This window comes from Nannobrachium achirus, assembly GCF_963921795.1.
Source record: "Nannobrachium achirus genome assembly, chromosome: 14".
NCBI lineage: Eukaryota > Metazoa > Chordata > Actinopteri > Myctophiformes > Myctophidae > Nannobrachium > Nannobrachium achirus.
The window spans coordinates 48,327,318-48,346,296 of NC_137821.1; the positions used below are offsets into that span (position 1 = coordinate 48,327,318).

The following is an 18,979-nucleotide window of genomic DNA, read 5'->3' on the forward strand; positions in this document are numbered from 1 at the left end:
TTTGGTGGCGGTAGCAGGGGGTCCCTGGGGGTCTGTGGAGGTCCGGGGGTCCTGAAGGTTGTGGTTTGGCAGGCAAGGAGTGTGTGTGGAAAATTTCACATGGAAAGGGTAAACGATGGCGGAGATATGAGTAGGGCAAAAGTGTGACGTGACGTGACGTGACGTGACGTGACGTGACGTGACGTGACGTGACGTGACGTGACGTGACGTGACAGACTGACGGACTGACTGACGGACGGATGGACGGACAGACAGCCGGTGGAGGTTTTGATAGTAAATGCGACCTGAAGGTCGCAATGATTTATACACGCACCAGCGTCAAGCATTGGAAAAAATACAATCTACAACTTGTAAACTGGCAATTATTTGCAATTTTTTCTGAATTTTTTCAGCTTTTCTTTTTTATTTAAGCGGTCTTAAATTGTACTATATTGTACGGTCATGCCAATGTGCATGCGTGTGTGCATGTACCTGTATCTAAAGCTGGATCCCTTGCAGGACAGTATGGTTGTGTGCGTGGGCTGCAGTTCCTCGGGCAGCCTGAAGAAGGCGTGGTTCTCCACACACACCTTCCAGAAGGACTTGCACACGTCACGGCTGGCCATGGAGAACTCCACGATGTCCTTATGAGAGGGCTGCAGCATGCACACATACATCCAAACACACATATTACATACCAGTACGACGCCTAAGGGCGATAAGCGACCTCGCCCATCTGTCTTGGCCATCTGTCTTGGCCATAATGGATTCTGTTAGTGTGGTTCCCCTAACAGGGCACCATCTGGGAATACCCATAAATGGACTTTTATTTTATTTTATCCTTTATTAATATATGTCGGACCAGTTACCCATGGAGATCCCTAATACCCATATGGAGATCCATGTATAATATACAGTATTTTCTGGACTATAAGGCGCACCTGACTATAAGGCGCACTGTCAATGAATGGTCTATTTTCAAACTGTTTTCATATATAAGGCGCACCTGACTTTAAGGCGCACATAATAGACACTACCGTTGCGTTATGCATCCAACAGATGGAGCTGTGCTAAAGGGAATGTCAATGTCAATGAATGATCCATATATAAGGCGCACTGGACTATAAGGCGCACTGTAGTTTTTTGAGAAAATTAAAGGCTTTTAAGTGCGCCTTATAGTCCGGAAAATACGGTACATGGAATATGCCCATATCTCCATATCGGTTAGACTTGAAAAGAGGGAGATGACCTGCACATCCATGACCCAAGTTGGACAGGTGCTGAGCGACGAGTAGATACAACAATAAAAACGCTCGCACACTGAGGGGCTCACATGCGAAAATGCACAAAATACAGGTCATGACGTTTCAAGCAACCTGCTGTCGGAAGAAGAGCAGGTTGCTCGAATCGTCACAACCTGTATTTGGTGCAATAAAAGCACTTTTTCCGCATGTGAGCCCCTCAGTGTGCGGGCATAGTGGTTAGACTGACATGTATTTGTATATTGGCATTCACAGATATGGGAGTCATCCTGGTGGTGTCAGAATGAGTCAGCCATAGCCATATATGGAGATCCGTGTGATGTAGAGTTGATGATGTCAGTGTTGGTCAGCTCCATATATGGAGGTTCCATGACATCAGGGATCTATATATGGGCAGGTCAGTCTCCATACAGTATGTGGGCAGGTCAGCCGTAGGCATTGAGGTCAGCAATAGACATTGAGGTGTTACGGACCTACTGACAGGATGTGCCGGTTTACATACTTTACTGTGACCTTTGGTTCGCAATAATCATTTCTCAACCTCATATGTCCAAAACTGTAACTTTTCACAATTCAAATTCAAAAGTAGACTATCAAAAGTAGCAGATCTCTAGTTAAAACAGATAAGATTTGACTAATAGACATCCTTAGTCTGGGATAATTGTGGGCTCACCTGAAAGGCGAGGAAACTATGTTATCCTCATTATTTATAAATAGTGAGTTCCGTCGTGTGAGTTCCGTCCCAGACAGTACAAAGGCAGGGCCCTTAGCCAATGAGGTGCGGACAATCTGGGAGTGGTGTTAGCTGGAGTATTGGTTGAGCTTCACATGACAGTTAGCACACTGCAGAATAGTCACGAGCGAGCCCACACTGTTTCGTGGGAACAGTATTTCTAGTTCATAATTGAGGTTTAACATTTTAGTTGTCTTTCTTTTCTCCTTCCTTCTGTGCATGTCGTCCAGGTATGTGTTGTCTGAGTGTGTGTATTTTTAGCTCCTCACCCCGATCTTATCGTGCAGTTTGATGAGGAAGTGTTTGCGCTTGAAGCTGAGTTTCCGTATCTTGGCCCAGCTGAACGTGTTGATCTTGGTGTTTCCCTGAAAGCCAAGAAACACCACACAAGTCAAAATATAGACGTACTCCTGATCAATATTACTCCACTAAAAGTAAAAGTTGCTCAGTTGCTATTACAAACGACAAATTGAAGAAAAGTATCTGGTCTTAAAATTTAGTTAAAGGACAACTTTGTTTAAAAAATATGAACCCTTGTTTACAACAAGGGTTCATATTTTAGATTGTAATTAGAGAAAATAAAAGATGAGTTTTAAAATGTTTTCATTTACTTCTTTCTATTGTTTTAGCGATTTTAGTATTTTGATTTCAGTGGTTGGGGGCATGCGTACAAGTGGTTAGATATGTATTTTTAGACATAATAAGTTGGCGATTTCTTTGTTACTATTTACACCAGCCCACATAAGTCACATCTGGCCATGAAATATTGTGGTAGATCTTGGGAATGGGCTTATTATTAGCACCCAACCTGGGGGCATGCATGCAAATCAAATAGTTAGAATCACTAAAATGATAAAACATTTTAACACACATATTTTCTTTTCTCTAATGACTATCTAAAATATGAACCCTTGTTGTAAAAAAATAAAGTTGCCCTTGTTTTTTTCTTGTTTTTTCTCATCTTCATTTCAGGGGTTTTCTGAATGGGTGTGGGACTTTAAATTGGTATAATTGTTTTGTTTCTTTTGCCATAATAATTGTTTGGTGTGTTCATCTTTTATTCTAACTCGTAGCGTGACTAGCGAGAACAAACTAATTGATTCGCATTACGTGGGGAACAAAAACAATGCGACTCCAACCGGAAACCAACCAACGGAACCACAGATAGTTTTAGAACGAATACCAGGCTTTCCTCCTATAGGTGGGAAGTCTGGTGACGTGAGGTTACCTGGAACACCAGGACTCCAGAGTGAGTGACGGCCAGGTTGATCCTCATGCCCTCCCCGTCGTGTGCAGCGTGAGGTCTGATGCCGTACATGTCCAGCTTCCTGGCCACCTCCAGCAGCTGGATGTCTGACACGGCTGGGGACGCCCCTCTGAAGAGGAGAGGAGAGGACATCTGGAACCTGCTATCTCCATGGTTCAACTTTTTATGGGTTTCTGGAAATGAATGCCTTACTAAGGGATGAGTCTTTTGACAAGACACGAAAATAAATATTCATTCATTCATTCATTCATTCACAGCCGTTTATGAGCATGGGGTCAAAAGTCGACAAGTCGACTGAGTCGACTTCATTACACAAGTCGACTCCCACCAGAGAAAGTCGAGGTTGAAAAAAAAAATCCGATGGAAGTCAATAGCTTTTGTGTTATTTATTTATTTTTAAATCATTTTAATCAGATTTTTTTCCTCATCAATTTTGTACAGTAGGTGTAGCCTAGTTTTGTTTTGTTCGTTTGTTTTTCATCATGGCAGCCACTTCTGCCATGATCCATCCATCCATCCATCTTCAACCGCTTATCCGGAAACGGGTCGCGGGGGTAACAGTTCCAACTGAGACTTCAGATGCCACACATTTTTTTTTTCTTTGGCCTCGCTGTTTGTTTCGTCATGGCTGCCAGTTCCCACCTGATGTCCTGTGGGAGTCCAGTCTGCTCCAGACCGTACTTAATAACTGCCAGCTTACATACTGTCTTCAGACTAGGACTCAGGTCCAAGATAAACAGCCCATCTGATCTGTCTCCTCCAAAGAGGATGACGCGATCTCCCATCATGCAACAGCAGCCCCTAGTCATCCTTAACGGGCCGTTCCCCTTGGGCTTCACCTCCTTCCAGGAGAAGATCTCTGGATTGAATTTCCACAGATCATTGAGAGAGTTAGAGTTCTCACCACCAAATATGTACAACTCTCCATTGTAGGCAAAGGCTGAATGGCTCATGCGTCTTTCTGGACGATGCCTTGCAGAAGGTGTTTTCATCCAGCAGTTGGTCTCTGTGTCAAACACTCTGATGTTGTTGTAGTACGTCTCATTCAGGACCACCCCCCTCCAGCCCCCAAATACAAACATCTTTGTCCCGATGATGGTGGCAGAGTGACATGTTGAAGCTGGTGGAGGTGTTCCTCTGGTGTCAATAAAGGACCAGACCATTGTGGTGGTGTCCAACTTGTAGGTGTCAAGAGTGCGTGCAGTCAGCTTGGTCCATCCTCCATGTATAATCATGACATTCCCCAACACACAGGCTGAGTGGTAGATCTTCCCCTCTGGAATAGTCCCAGAAACCCTGGGTTGGAACCATGTGTGGTCGTCGACATCATATGCATAAAGCACGTTGCAGTAACCTGTGTCGTAACTACGACCTCCCCAGATGTATACAATATCTCCTACCGGCACAGCTGTGTGGCCGTAGCGCCTAAACGGAACCTCAAGGTGTCGCCCTCCTCTTCCAGGTGTCACGGGAGTCAACTCCCTCCAGACTAAAGACACTGTGTTGAAGACAAACACATCGATATGAGCCCTGTACGTTTTTCCGTTTCCAAAGGAGTACAGCTTGTTCCCCATGGCAACGGCAGCATGACGAAAGTCACTGTTTGGTTTGTGGTTGAGATGAACGCTCCACCGCAACATTCCTTGCACCAATATACTGCGGACCAAAATAGATTCCTTCAGATCTTCTGGGACGTGATGCAGTTCTAGTGTACGTGCGACCGCTTATATGGGTTCAGCGACACTGACATCATGGACAGTTTGGCCAATCAGTGAAGCCCAAGTTTAACAACTCCACCACAGGTACGATCGTACAACGGTAGGAGGTTCTAGGTGGTTAATATAAAAAAGAATGAAAAAATCACACCCAATGTGAAGTGAGCGGTGGTCGTGCTTGCATAACATCTTCAGACTAGGATTAAAGTCTAGGATGTACTGGCTATGCTACACACACACGCTTTGCTATGGCAAAACGCTGAGGAAAAAGGCTACAGACATACGACATATGACATCACTAGACAAACATGATGCTACGCACACACATTTTACTATGGCAAAACGCTGAGGAAAAAGGCTACGGTCACACGCACAGCCACGTGTAGGAGCGGTTTGCACCGCTCAAAAAGTGTCGGTCACACAAAGATTTGGAGGAGCCCCTAACTATAGTAACTCTGAGGATCCCCTAGGGGTTCTGGACCCCCTGTTGAAGACCCTTGTAATAAAGTACTCAATCAATGCGTGTGGGTGGGAGTACCTGTGCTTCTTGTGTAACTTCATAATCTTGTGGTCCAGATATTCCTGGTTGGGGACGTAGTGTTTGAGCTCCAGATGATGACAGTCCAGGTCCTCATCGTAGTCCCCTAGCTCTGCTGTAGGACACACACATTATATACAGTATCATGGTCCCCTAGCTCTGCTGTAAACACATTATTTACAGGTCCTCAATATAGTATACAGTACATTGTTGCTTGTGTGTGACAATCCCAGTAGAGCATAGCCTGGAAACCAGACGAATATGCCCGTGCAAAAAGAAAGCCCTGAGGGTATCTACCCTAGGATGCTGGGTTTGAACTGCAGCAGATGGTCTTGACATTATTACATTCTCAGATGATACTGCCATCTTAGCACTACTGGATAAGAATAAGGATTTAGCTGAGTATTTTCTAGAGGTACAGAGGTTTGTCAGTTGGTGTGATGACAACTACCTTGTTCTCAATGTTAGGAAGACACAGGAGATGGTGTTTGATCCTATGAGCGTTGGTGACCACAGGCCTGTGGTCATTCATGACTCGGCCATCTCACAGGTTTCTTCATATAAATACTTGGGCATTTATATTGACAATTCACTAGCTTGGAATACACATGTGGACAGTCTCTGTAGTAAACTAAGGCAAAGACTACACTTCCTCTGCCGTCTGAGGGTTCACGGTGTAGACCAAAAGTTTATGTTAGTGTTCTATCCGGGCAGTCTTGGAGAGACTGGTTAGATTTGGCATTACAGTTTGGTTCGGAAATCTCTCAGTGGAACTGAGGTCCAAATTGTTGAGATTGGTTCAGACTGCAGGGATGATTATAGGAGTAAGACAACTCCCCTCTCTGCAGTCTATTTAGGAGCAGGCGGCACTAAGGCAGGCTCAGAAAATAATTGGTGATGCTACCCATGTGTTACATGGGAAGTTTGTACTTCTACCTTCTGGAAGAAGGCACAGTGAACCTAAGTGGAAGTACATCAAGGTTTAAAAAAATCATTTGTACCCATTTCCACTAAATTGTTGAACGAGGCTCTGAAACAGCACTGACTGAGAGTATTGATTAATCACTGTGCACGGTGTAATGTTGTGTCCCCCCTCTGTCATGTATTTCTGTACTACTATGTATTTTGTTACTGATGTTTTGTGTGTGGCTGTAACAGGGGTGAAAGCCCAAGACAAATTTCCCTTGTGGACAAATAAAGTTTACCTTGACCTTGACCATCATGTCTACAGGCCTAAATGCTCTGAGTTGCTGCCATGTGATTGGCTGCTTTGGAACCTGTATCATTATGCAGTTGTTGGAGAGGTGTGTTCTAACAGTGGTTCTGGTAAGTGTACAGTAGCACCGCATTTCTCTACTTACACTGCAGTATATGAGACACCAGCAGGGCGGCGCTGTTGTCATTGCACGTCAGGCTGCCGTTAGACAGATCCTGTTTTATCTGCAGGGCAAACAGGTACCTAAACACACACACACACACACACACACACACACACACACACACACACACACACACACACACACACACACACTCAGAGAGGAATATAATTGTGCAACAAAATGTAGCAAATCCATGAAATAACATCATACTGCATGCACACACACGCACACATACACGCACACACACACGCACGCACGCACACACACACACACACACACACACACACACACACACACACACACACACACACACACACACACACACCTACACACACACACACACACACACACACACACACACACACAGTGTTACCTGGTGAGGCCTCTCTTCAGTTGGCCGGGGTCTGGAGGGAAAAACTTCACTATGAACCTAAAGAATAGATCACTGGTGTCTGAAAGAGAGAGAGAGAGAGAGAGAAAGAAGTGGCGTCAATTCAGAAAAAGCTAAGGTATGGCAACATGTTGCCATACCAGTATAATTATAATAGGACCTACCTTGTTAAAGTGACCATTTTTTTACATTTTGCATTTGTAGTTATTTTACTGTAATTTAACAACATAATAACCAGAACAGATAGACAAAGAGACATTCATGGATTTAAATTTAAAAGTAACTTTTATTTTTCCCACTGGACCCAGGGTATGACAGCTGAGGTGGGATACTTCTATATTCGATGAAGTGAAACTGAAGTGATATTAACAAATATTTACAATTATCTCCTGTATGTCAATAGCGGAAAATATCTACAAGCTCACAACCATGTGAGATAGTAGAACGCCTGTTTTTGTCAATATTCTCTTATTTTAAAGCCAAGACAAATTAATGTCTGTCGAATGTTAATCAATCTCCGCCAGACTTTCTTGTTTTTCTATTTTCTTATGTCTAGAAAAGAGATGCTACAGTGGGGTTCATGATGTGGTTGTTGTGAAGATTGGTTGGTTTGACTTACATGTGATCTGTTTAGCCAGGGGCTTCAGTAGCTCCAACCACACCTGAAAGACACAGCTATTCATTAGTCTGGCATAGTCTATATATGATGTAAGCCATTTACCAAGAGAGGGAGTGGGTTGTTGGCTGATTTACCACTGTTTCAGGGTTGTGGCACGAGGCGAAGCTCGAATGGTAAATTGCTTTTCTACCACTTCTACCATATAAATGAAAGAAAACACAGTTGTAACTTGCAAGGTTATTTAGTTACAATCATTAATTGTTTCAGTGGGCGGGGTCCATGAGCCAACTCATGGTTGTTGACTGATTTACCACTGTTTTAAGCCAATCAGAATCCAGTATCTGAACATGTGACCACAAAAAGTGGTAGAAGAGTACGTTGTACATGCAGGGACTGTTCGAAATTTCTAGACTTAGCATAATCAAGCCAATACTGGAGAGCATAATGACATGGATATCTACAAAGCTCAGGAGAGTTTTCACATGAACTGCATGCATGGTATGCATGGTCTGGACAGATAAAAGGGCAGGGGCTCAAGCCCCCTTTGATGTCCATGTGTGCATGTGTGTGTGTGTGTGTTTGTGTGTGTGTGTGTGTGTGTGTGTGTTTGCACGTTCCTTACATAGCTGCCAGTTTGATGTCTGAACTCCAGTCCGAAGTATTCCTTCTCCAGGAGTTTGAGGTGACCGCACACCTTGTTGTAGAACTCCCCTCCCAGGACACTCTGCTGGAGGAGGGACCCGCAGTACCACACACAGACAGAGGGGGAGCCGTCACCCACAGTACAACACAGAGACAGAGAGTGACCCGCAGTACCGGACACAGACAGAGGGGGAGCCACAGTACCACACACAGCCAGAGGGGGACCCGCAGTACCACACAGAGACAGAGGGGGACAGAGGAGACAGACAAACACAGCAACAGAGAGAGAGACACCATTAGAATACCAACAGACTGTTGATCAAGGCCTGACTCACCGCTGACACCTCTGCATTGCCATGGGTAAGTATAACAGCATCATCTGCATACACCTGGACACGTGCACTGTTACACACATCAGGTAGATTGTTTATAAACAGAGAGAGAGCTGAATTGGTCCTAGTATTTATCCCTGGGGGACATCAACTGAGCAAGTGTGGTATGGAGACTTGATACCGTTAACACTTATACACTGTTCACATCTATTTGATAGATATGAGCTAAACCACTGGATGGCCTAGCTTAGGATTAGGCATCGTTTTTTGTTAGGTTATGGTTAGCGTTTAGGTTAAGGTTAGGCATAGTCTTTTGTGAGGATATGGTTATGGTAGGTTTAGGCATCATTTCTATGAAGTTAAGGTTAGGGTTAAGGTCAGGGTTAGACATATTAGGGTTGGATGTAGGTTAGGTTTGCAGGCAACAGTATAGTTATAATGTGTTCCATCAGACGAATGGTACTTTGGAACAATGGACAGTCGGACTAAAGGTGGTTGCACACTGCACTGCGTGTTTTCGTTGCGTTTTGGAAATCCGAAAGCTGGAGGCCAGGGAGAGAGAGAGGAAAGAGAGAGAGAGCAAGGGACTCAGTGCAACAGCTGCGAAAATCGGAAAAAATCAACCCTGGTCCGAAAATAAATAGGAAACGGGCGGCAGTGAGCAAACGTGATTGACATAACGTGAGGTTGATTTTTTTATTCACGCACTCCGAAATTCACTCCGATATTTGGCCCGAAAAACGCAGCAGTGTGCAAAGACCTTAACACATCGGATGCCCACGTGATCTCTGACGTCTTATTTGCTGGTGCCCATGGCAACGCGTCATTTTACCTACCGGCGAGAGTACTGGCGAGAAAAGTAATCAGAGTAAATGTAATCTGAGTATGTCCTGTTTATTTCGCGAAAATCTTTTCTTTCAGTCAGGACCGTTTTTTATCATTTCTAAGCCACAGTGTTTGTGTTACGGCATGTAGAAGAGGCTGCCGTTTTGAGAAAAAAATGAAAAAAGGAAGAGAATCCGGAGAAAACAGCATTTTTGTGCAGCCGGTAAACAGGAAGTCAACGAGCCACACAGCACGTCCGGGTGACGTAATTGCGCGCTGCATGTTGGGAAATGGAGTTGTTTCATCACCGCGGTAGCCAAGTGCAGTAGCTACAGTACAGTATAGTTTACTGTACAACGCGTCAAACACGTCGTTGGGCACTCGTAAAGATCAAAGAGATTGACGCGTAGACACCACGTGGGCACCCGATGTGTTAATGCTACAACACCCTGTTACCAGGCTGGCCATGGACTTTACTTTCCCTGGTGGGCAGTGTTGGGGAAGTTACTTTGAAAGCGTAACTTGTACAGTTACAAGTAACTCACCATGGCAGTAACTTGATCAAGTTAAAGTTATACCCCTGGAGAAATATAACTTATAAAGTTTCAAGTTACATAGAAAAAGTAACTTGGGTAACTTGGGTTACTTTTTTTTTTCCAGCGACAAAATATAATATCCTACAAAAAAAGTCACAAGCCAGCAGAAATGTCTCTCAACTGAGTTTTATGTTTTATTTCAAAAAGTAAATTTCTTTAGTAAATCTGTGTTCCTAAAATAAAGTTAAATGTATGATCTGTTGATGGTGGGTCTATGAGGATTCTACCTATGAAAGGTATCACCATATATGTGGTCTAATATCCTCAGGTACATTGTACATACAGGCTTTACTGCATTTTTTCCACACGTTTATTTCCCTTTTTTGCCTCTCTAATTTTCATGGAGAATGGAGCGTATTTTGGCAGAAACCCACAAATGGCAAGAAACCACTTCATTTCCATTGAAAAGCTGAATCCGTCTTATAGGTAGATTTAAACTTTGAAGTCGGAAAAGGTCATAAAAATAGCTGATCTACACTCTATGCCAGGGGTTCCCAAACCTTTTTGTCTCAGGGCACCCCATAAATATTTTTTTAATCTGAGGCACCCCTACATTATAATTTTAAATCCCCGCACCTTATATTTATAGCATATTTTCGTTGTCGGAAACCTTGTATGTCCAAAACCGTTCGTTTTGTATTTATCATCTATAAAATGTACTAAACTAGTGAAAACAGCAGATCTACATTCTACAAGCACACAGTGCCTCGCATCGCGAGGCGTTGTGTGCTTGTAGATCGGCTGTTTTCACTAGTTTTGTATGATGAAGCAGGGCTTTGCTTTACCCAAAAGACATACACATTTGAAACTTGGAGATACAAGGTTTCTGCCCGACAGTGACGATATTTTAGTGATTATGTTGTGAGGAAAATGTTGAGATAATAGCCGTTTTGGTTAGAACTGACTGAAAATAACTTTGTACTTCAAGTTTAAAAGGACATATTTATATTTTATATATTTTTTCTTTACTGTGTCATTTTACGCCTTGCTCTCCCACTTCTTTCCATTTCTGCTTTCTAAAAAAAAAAAAAGAATTTCACATCATCTTCTTTGCACCTGCGAATCCCTGTGATGTGACAAAATGAAGTTTATTCTGAGACAGAGAGACAAAGAGAAACAGAGAAAAAGACAGTGACAGAGAGGTATAGAGTCAGACAGACAGACAGACAGACAGACAGACAGACAGACAGACAGACAGACAGACAGACAGACAGACAGACAGACAGACAGACAGACAGACAGACAGACAGACATTTTTATTGATTATTTTATTAGACAAAATACAATAGAAATGTAATACAGTACAAGTACAGTTAAACACCCTGCCTAAAAGGAACATCCCAATTAAAGGACAACTTTAGTTTTTTACAACAAGGGTTCATATTTTAGATTGTAATTAAAGAATATAAAAGATGAGTGTTAAAATTATTTAATTTACTTCTTTCTATTGTTTTAGAGATTCTTATTTCAGTGGTTGGGGCATGCGTACAAGTGGCTAAATATGTCATTTAACACACAATAAGCCCATTCCCAAGATACAACGCAACCTTTCATGGTTGGATGTGACTTATGGGGGCCAGTGTTACTGTAAATAGCAATAAAGAAACTGCTGGCTTATTGTGTCTAAAATGACATATTTAGCCACTTGCCCCAATGCGTACGCATCCCCCATCTTTAGCATTGTAAGCTCTAATTACAATCTAAAATATGAACCATTGTTGTCCTTTAAGTCTTTTTACGGTCTTTTTTACGTTGGAAGTCCTTGGTATTCAATTCATGGACTAGACCAGGGGTCTTCAACAGGGGGTCCGGGACCCCTAGGGGGTCCTCAGAGTTACCACAGGGGATCCCTTGAACCCTTGTATCCCTAATATATATGGAACATTTGCCAAGAATAACCAATCTACAGGAATAGCTCTTGTGAGCTTGTAGATCTGCTATTCTTGGCAAAGAGGTTTGGTGTAGAGGGAAACAAGAGCAGTCAGACCAAGTATTGATGGTTCAAGTGGTTAAATGTCTAAACATACACATTAGACCAACAACATACACTGATGATAGTGCTGTCAAACGAGTCTACTCTGTCTATAAGAAATCTATGATAATTTTTCATCTCCAACACAATTTTATACAATATGTAGTGGGGGTCCCTGCTTTATCACTCTCTCAGCTAAGGGGTCCTTGGCCTGAAAACGTTGAGGACCACTGGACTAGACAGACAGACAGAGACAAAGAGAGAAAGTGACGGCGACAGATCAACTCAACAAAGAATACACAATGGCAGAATACATCAGCACTGGAACCCCTGTGACCAATAAGAAATCCTTGACTACTGTGTGTGCACTCAATGAACGCAGCCTTGCGATCAAGAAAGGAAAGGCCGCCTGCGGCTCCCAAGAGAAAACAACAGACCAGCCTATACACCCACTGCACACATAACAAGATGAGCTGCACTTTCTAACTACCTGCCTGCCCACTCTGTACCAAGACATCAGAGACACATTACTTCCCACAGATTATAAACACCCAAACTAAATGTAAAAACATGGTTATTGGCAATTCATCATGACAAGAAGTCTCATATTTGCTGGGTTAAGTACTGTATACCGCAATCGGCAAACACAGCAGTAAGATGCGTGAGCTGTTTTGACAGGAAAGGTGCTTCTAATGCAAGGGTCTTCAACAGGTGGTCCGGGACCCGTAGGGGGTCCCCAGAGTTACTACAGGGGGTGATCCAAATATTTGTGTGATAGGAAAAAAAATATGCCTTTTTTATATTAACCACATGGACCCTAGTGTCCGTATTTGGAGAACTTTAGCCAAAAATAGCAGAACTACATCAAATACCACAATATCGATCTGACCCTATGTTATTTTTGTTTGCCAATTTGTTTTCACTATCTCATCTCCCTCTTCCCATTCTCTCTCTCTCCCATTTTCTCTCTCTCTCTCTCTCTCTCTCTCTCTCTCTCTCTCTCTCTCTCTCTCTCTCTCTCTCTCTCTCTCCTCCTCTTCTCTGTCTCTCCCTCTTCTCTCTCTCTCTTGTGTCTCTGTCTCATAATAATTATCATGTCAAGGGGGTAGATGGGCGTTTTTGTGAGGCTCCCTTTGCTATGGCGACACACACACACACACACACACACACACACACACACACACACACACACACACACACACACACACACAGACAGCCCTGACAACCCGGCATCTATGTTTATCACCACAGCGGGCAACTGCGTGTGTGTGTGTGCGTGTGTGTGTGTGTGTGTGCGAGCGGTGCGTAGCAACATGAGATCAAGCTAAAGATGGTGTGGTTACTTGTCCGCGTTGATAGCCGGTTTGGTCTGTTTCTCTAATCGCACACAGCTGTTGTGTGTGTGCATCTCTTGTGTGCATCACACACACACAAGGCACGCATGCAAGCAGGAAACACAATCTCACTTAACTTTGACCACAAGGTTATCAAGTTCATAAAAAATGCACGTACATGCACACACGCGCACACACACACATCACCTATAACTGCTGCTGATCTTGATGAGCAGGTTGGTGCATCATTGCCTCCACCACCAGTGTGTGAATGTGAGCCCGTAGAAAGTGCTCTGGAGAAAGGTTTTATATTACATCCACCATTTATGTACTTGTACATAGAGTGACATACTACTGTCATAGGGGTGTACTTGTACATCATATCCAGGGTATGTACTTGTACATCATGTCCAGGGGAAGTACTTGTACATCATGTCCAGGGGGTGTACTTGTACATCATGTCCAGGGGGTGTACTTGTATATCATGTCCAGTGGGGGTGTACTTGTACATTATGTCCAGGGATTTTACTTGTACATCATGTCCTGGGGTTGTACTTGTACATTATGTCCACAGAGTGTACTTGTACATCATGTCCTGGGGTTGTACTTGTACGTTGTGTCCACAGGGTGTACTTGTACATGTCCAGGGGGTGTACTTGTACATCATGTCCAGGGGGTGTACTTGTACATCATGTCCAGGGGGTGTACTTGTACATCATGTCCAGGGGGTGTACTTGTATATCATGTCCAGGCGTGTACTTTTACATTATAGCTGGGGGATGTACTTATACATCATGTCCAGGGGTTGTACTTGTACATTATGTCCAGGGAGTTTACTTGTACATCATGTCCTGGGGTTGTACTTGTACATTATGTCCACAGGGTGTACTTGTACATCATTGCCAGGGGGTGTACTTGTATATCATGTCCAGGGAGTGTACTTGTACAGGTGTACTTGTACATCATGTCCAGAGGTTGTACTTGTATAGGTGTACTTGTAGTCTTGTACATCACGTCCACAGGTTGTACTTGTACATCATGTACAGGGGGCCCACTTGCAACATCCTCACCGCCCACCAGTGGGCCGCAGTCCTCAGGTTGAGAACAACTGGACTATATAAACTCTGTTCAAACATGGTGTACATATAGCACATTGTACACTAGTAAGACACCCTAAGGGCGAGAAGTGACCTCGACCTAAAGGGTGAGGTCGAGCACATGGGTGCTTGCACATGGGCGCGTGCACATGGGCTCGTGCACATGGGTGCTTTGGCATGTATATCCTTCTGCTGAGCTGGTCGAGTCATCACTTTGATGTCAGAACAGGTCAGCTATATCCATATATGGAGTCCGTGAGGTCAGATGTAGAGGTATTGACCAGCTCCATATATGGAGATCAGTGTTGGGTGTAACGGCGTTATAACTAACGGCGTTACGTAGCGCTGTTAGGTTTGGTGGTAACGGAGTAACTTAATGAGTTACTTTTGCAATATAGCAGGATCGTTACCAGTTACATTTCCCAAAAATTAACAGCGTTAATTAGGTATTTAAGAGTGACCTAGAATTCCCTGCTCTTTCTGTTGCCACAAAGGAAAAATAATCCATCTGACACATTTGCGTTTCCTGAATGAGCTCTTCTCCTCTGCCAGAGGAGGAGCCTGAGCAGGCAGCATGGCCTGCATTTTTACACGGAAAAGGAAAAGGGTGACCGACCAGAAATGTGTTGCCAGCCTGTGGTGGTTGCCGGTTTTCATAGTTAACTGCGAACTACGTAGCAATTGGGGGGCCCTCGATGGGCCTGTTTTTGGTCATAGAGTTTTGAATAAAATTTCATTTCGTTTTAGTCATCTTATTATTAATAATATTATATTTTTTATCTACTAAATATCACCAGCTTCCTCACTTCCCACACCAATGGTGGCAAGCTAGCACCGACTGACCGACTCATTGGAGAGAATGTGGGGTTCAGTGTCTTGCCCATTTAGGACACTTTAATATGCTGACAGGAGGAGCCGGGCTTCGAACCGCTGACCCATGGATCATTGGACGACCTGCTCTTCCTCCTCCTGAGCCACAGCCTCCCCCATGTTTCTAAACATGCGTGTGTGTGTGTGTATGTGTGTGTGTGTACATGCACACGCACACACGCACACGCCTCCATGTTCATCAAAGACATGATGTAGGCCAGTGTGGGTCAGGACCAAATTATTTTGGAGCGTCCCCAGATGATTAACTTAATGTGCAACATTGTTTTCTCACTCAACAGTAAACAAACCAACATAAAGTTTAAGTGCATATATCTGCATATTTCTGAAGTGACAATTTAAGGACTTTTTAATACATTACTAATTAAACATTGGTCATATTGTCGAATATTAGAGGCTGAAATTGTGAAAATAGCCGATCTACATGCTCAGATTGGGCATTGTTGTGAGCATGTAGATCTGCTATTTTCACAATAGAAACCGTGTTATACAAAATGTAATGCCTCAACTTGTCAGGAACCCGGATGTGTATGGACCCAAATGCAGAACTCAAACTCAAAGTAGAGGCAGGAAACCACGGAGGACAGATTAACGAAGGCTTTACTTAAATAATAACATAATACAAACAAAGGTACACCTCACAGGGCGAAAACACGGAGACTCAGACAGAAGGATCCACAAATCATGACACAACTCTTAGTGCACGTAGGGTGATATACCGATGTACAGGCTATATGTCCAGTAGCATACTGTACATCATGTGTATCTGTTCTTTACATCATGTGTGTACAGTATGGGATGTCCTGTTCATCCAACTGTCCATTCATCCGTCCATCCATCTTCCTCTCTTTTCAGGGCTAATTGGCCTTTTGCCCAGGAGGGAGAAAAAGATTGGGGTCAGGAGAAAATATATTTCTTTCTCCAACACACACACGCACACACACACACACACACACACACACACCTACACACACACACACACACACACACACACACACACACACAGATGCGGCAGGGCCGCAAGGCTCCCGGACAAGAAAAGTATATCTGCACAGATAATGGAGGTGTTTCACACACACACGCCTGCACGCACACACGCACGCACACACGCACGCACGCACGCACGCACGCACGCACGCACGCACGCACGCACGCACGCACGCACGCACGCACACACGCACGCACACGCACACTCCAAATAACTGTATCCCTTGACTGCTGTCAATCAATCAAAACAACCAATCCACCCATCCATTGGTCAGTCAACATCTAATTGAAATTGAGACAAATTGAATGATGGATGATAGCACCAAGGAGTAAGAAAACTATCACTTGCACGTGGCAATGCGATAGTTAACAGCAGACTACAAGCCCACGTCATAATGCCTGTGAGCTTGTAAATCGCCTTTCAGTTCGGATCCCCCCCCCACACAACGTCTATTTTCACAATTTCTGCCTCTAATATTTGACAATTTGGCCAAAGTTTAATTACGCATTTTAGAGGTATTGTCACTTGAGAAATGTGCATACCCTCTATACACTTAAAACTTTATGTTGGTTTGTTTACTGTTGAGTGAGAAAATAATGTTTCACATTAGATAAATCATCTAGGGACTCCCCTGGGGGTCCCGACCCACAGGTTGAGAACCACTGCTATAGAGTAGGCTACAAGTATAAATTACAAAATATAGGTTATATAAAGAGAATTGACATTGCAGAATAAACATCACCAGATCTTGTGAATACACATCACCAATAAACATAACAAAAAGGGTGTTGATGATTTCTTGTGTGTTATTGTTGCCTACAGTAGTGGTCCTCAACCTTTTCAGGCTGTGACCCCCAAAATAATCATATTCTAACTGGGGACCCGCACCCTGCACAAGCACTTGGAATTGTAGGAGTTGGCATTACATTTGGTTTGACTCGATCTATTCCATAATAGCCGATCTACATGCTCACAACGCCTCGCGGCACAATTTCAGTCTCTAATATTTGACAATTTGACCAATGTTTGACCAGAGGTACTAAAAGAGTATTTAAAGTCCTTAAATTGTCAATTTAGAAATGTGCAGATACCCTACACTTTTTATGTTGGTTTGTTTACTGTTGAATGAGAAAACAAAGTTAACATTTAGCTTAACATTTGGGGACCCCCCAAAATAATTTTGGGACCCCTCTGGGGGTCCTGACCGGCCCACAGGTTGAGAACCACTGGCCTACAGTATGTGTCTTTAAATGCCTTGATGAATTGAATAGCCTACATCTAGGACCACAATGGAAACAAGCCCTCAGGGCTTTTTGTGTTAGCATCATAGTATAATCTAACTGTGGCGGAGAGAGTCGCAGCCCCAGCCTGAAGCCTCAAAAGTCTAGTATCTGCTCTCGTTCCATAGGGATATCCCTTTGGAGTAATGGTTAAGATATTGGACTTTCACGCGGGAGACCCGGGTTCGAAGCCGGGTGGGGAGGTTCGGATCACCTCCGTTACATTGGTGCCGTGACCCGGATCCGGGCTTCCCCGTAGGAGGAGGTCAAAGGGGGGTGAGTGTGCGGAGAGAGTCGCAGCCCCAGCCTGAAGCCTCAAAAGTCTAGTATCTGCTCTCGTTCCATAGGGATATCCCTTTGGAGTAATAGTTAAGATATTGGACTTTCACGCGGGAGACCCGGGTTCGAAGCCGGGTGGGGAGGTTCGGATCACCTCCGTTACATAACCACTGTGGGTTTTAGCAAACTGTTAGTGAAGTAGGCAATCCTCAATTCAATCAAATCTCTCTCTTCTTTGATTGATTGATAGATTGAATACTTTATTAACAGTTCACATAGGAATAGTACAGGACCGCACAGTTCAGGTTTAAGGTCTGCTAATAGGATTTCTTAGACCTGCAAGAAAGCACAATGGAAACAAAACAGATAATAATCAATGTTTACAGTAAAACTGTCAGGGGGAGGTAAGGATAGGCTTTCTCACTTGTCGTTCATTATATTTTACCTCCACTTGGAACGTGCGCTCGCTGTCATCCAGGAACAACACCCGCAGCCTCAGCTTGGTCTCCTTGGAGACCCGGGGCTTGGACGCGGTCCCCAGGCTGCCCAGCCTCCCTCTCCTCCGCTGCTGCTGCTGGTGCTGGTGGTCTCCCATCCTCAGTCACACTGCCTCAGCACAGCAGCATCATGCTATGCAGGCATCTTTTAAATAAATCCATTTAGAGGCTGTGCGGTCCATCCAAGCTGCAACACAGCGCTCTCACACCAGCACCACACTGATCATCATCATCAGCAACATGCTCTCTCCAGGGAGCCTGTCACTCTCTCCCCTCTCTCTCTCTCTCTCTCTCTCTCTCTCTCTCTCTCTCTCTCTCTCTCTCTCTCTCTCCAGATGTGACAACACAGCGGCTATACGGTGTCTC

The 18,979-nt window shown here is 43.9% G+C and overlaps 1 protein-coding gene across 1 annotated transcript in view; it reads right to left on the minus strand.

Moving 5' to 3' along the window:
• The window catches only part of LOC308298092 (uncharacterized protein), a gene marked incomplete at both ends in the record, with an annotated part of 31,354 nt that extends 12,643 nt beyond the window's left edge, over positions 1-18,711 (minus strand). The window contains 9 exons of the mRNA XM_080741649.1: positions 472-635; positions 2,244-2,339; positions 3,203-3,350; positions 5,495-5,609; positions 6,856-6,953; positions 7,247-7,325; positions 7,884-7,926; positions 8,506-8,610; positions 18,562-18,711. Of these exons, the coding sequence (XP_080597775.1) occupies positions 472-635; positions 2,244-2,339; positions 3,203-3,350; positions 5,495-5,609; positions 6,856-6,953; positions 7,247-7,325; positions 7,884-7,926; positions 8,506-8,610; positions 18,562-18,711 (998 nt within the window). The remainder of the gene's footprint in view (positions 1-471; positions 636-2,243; positions 2,340-3,202; positions 3,351-5,494; positions 5,610-6,855; positions 6,954-7,246; positions 7,326-7,883; positions 7,927-8,505; positions 8,611-18,561) is intronic.
• Between the last annotated feature and the right edge of the window lie 268 nt (positions 18,712-18,979).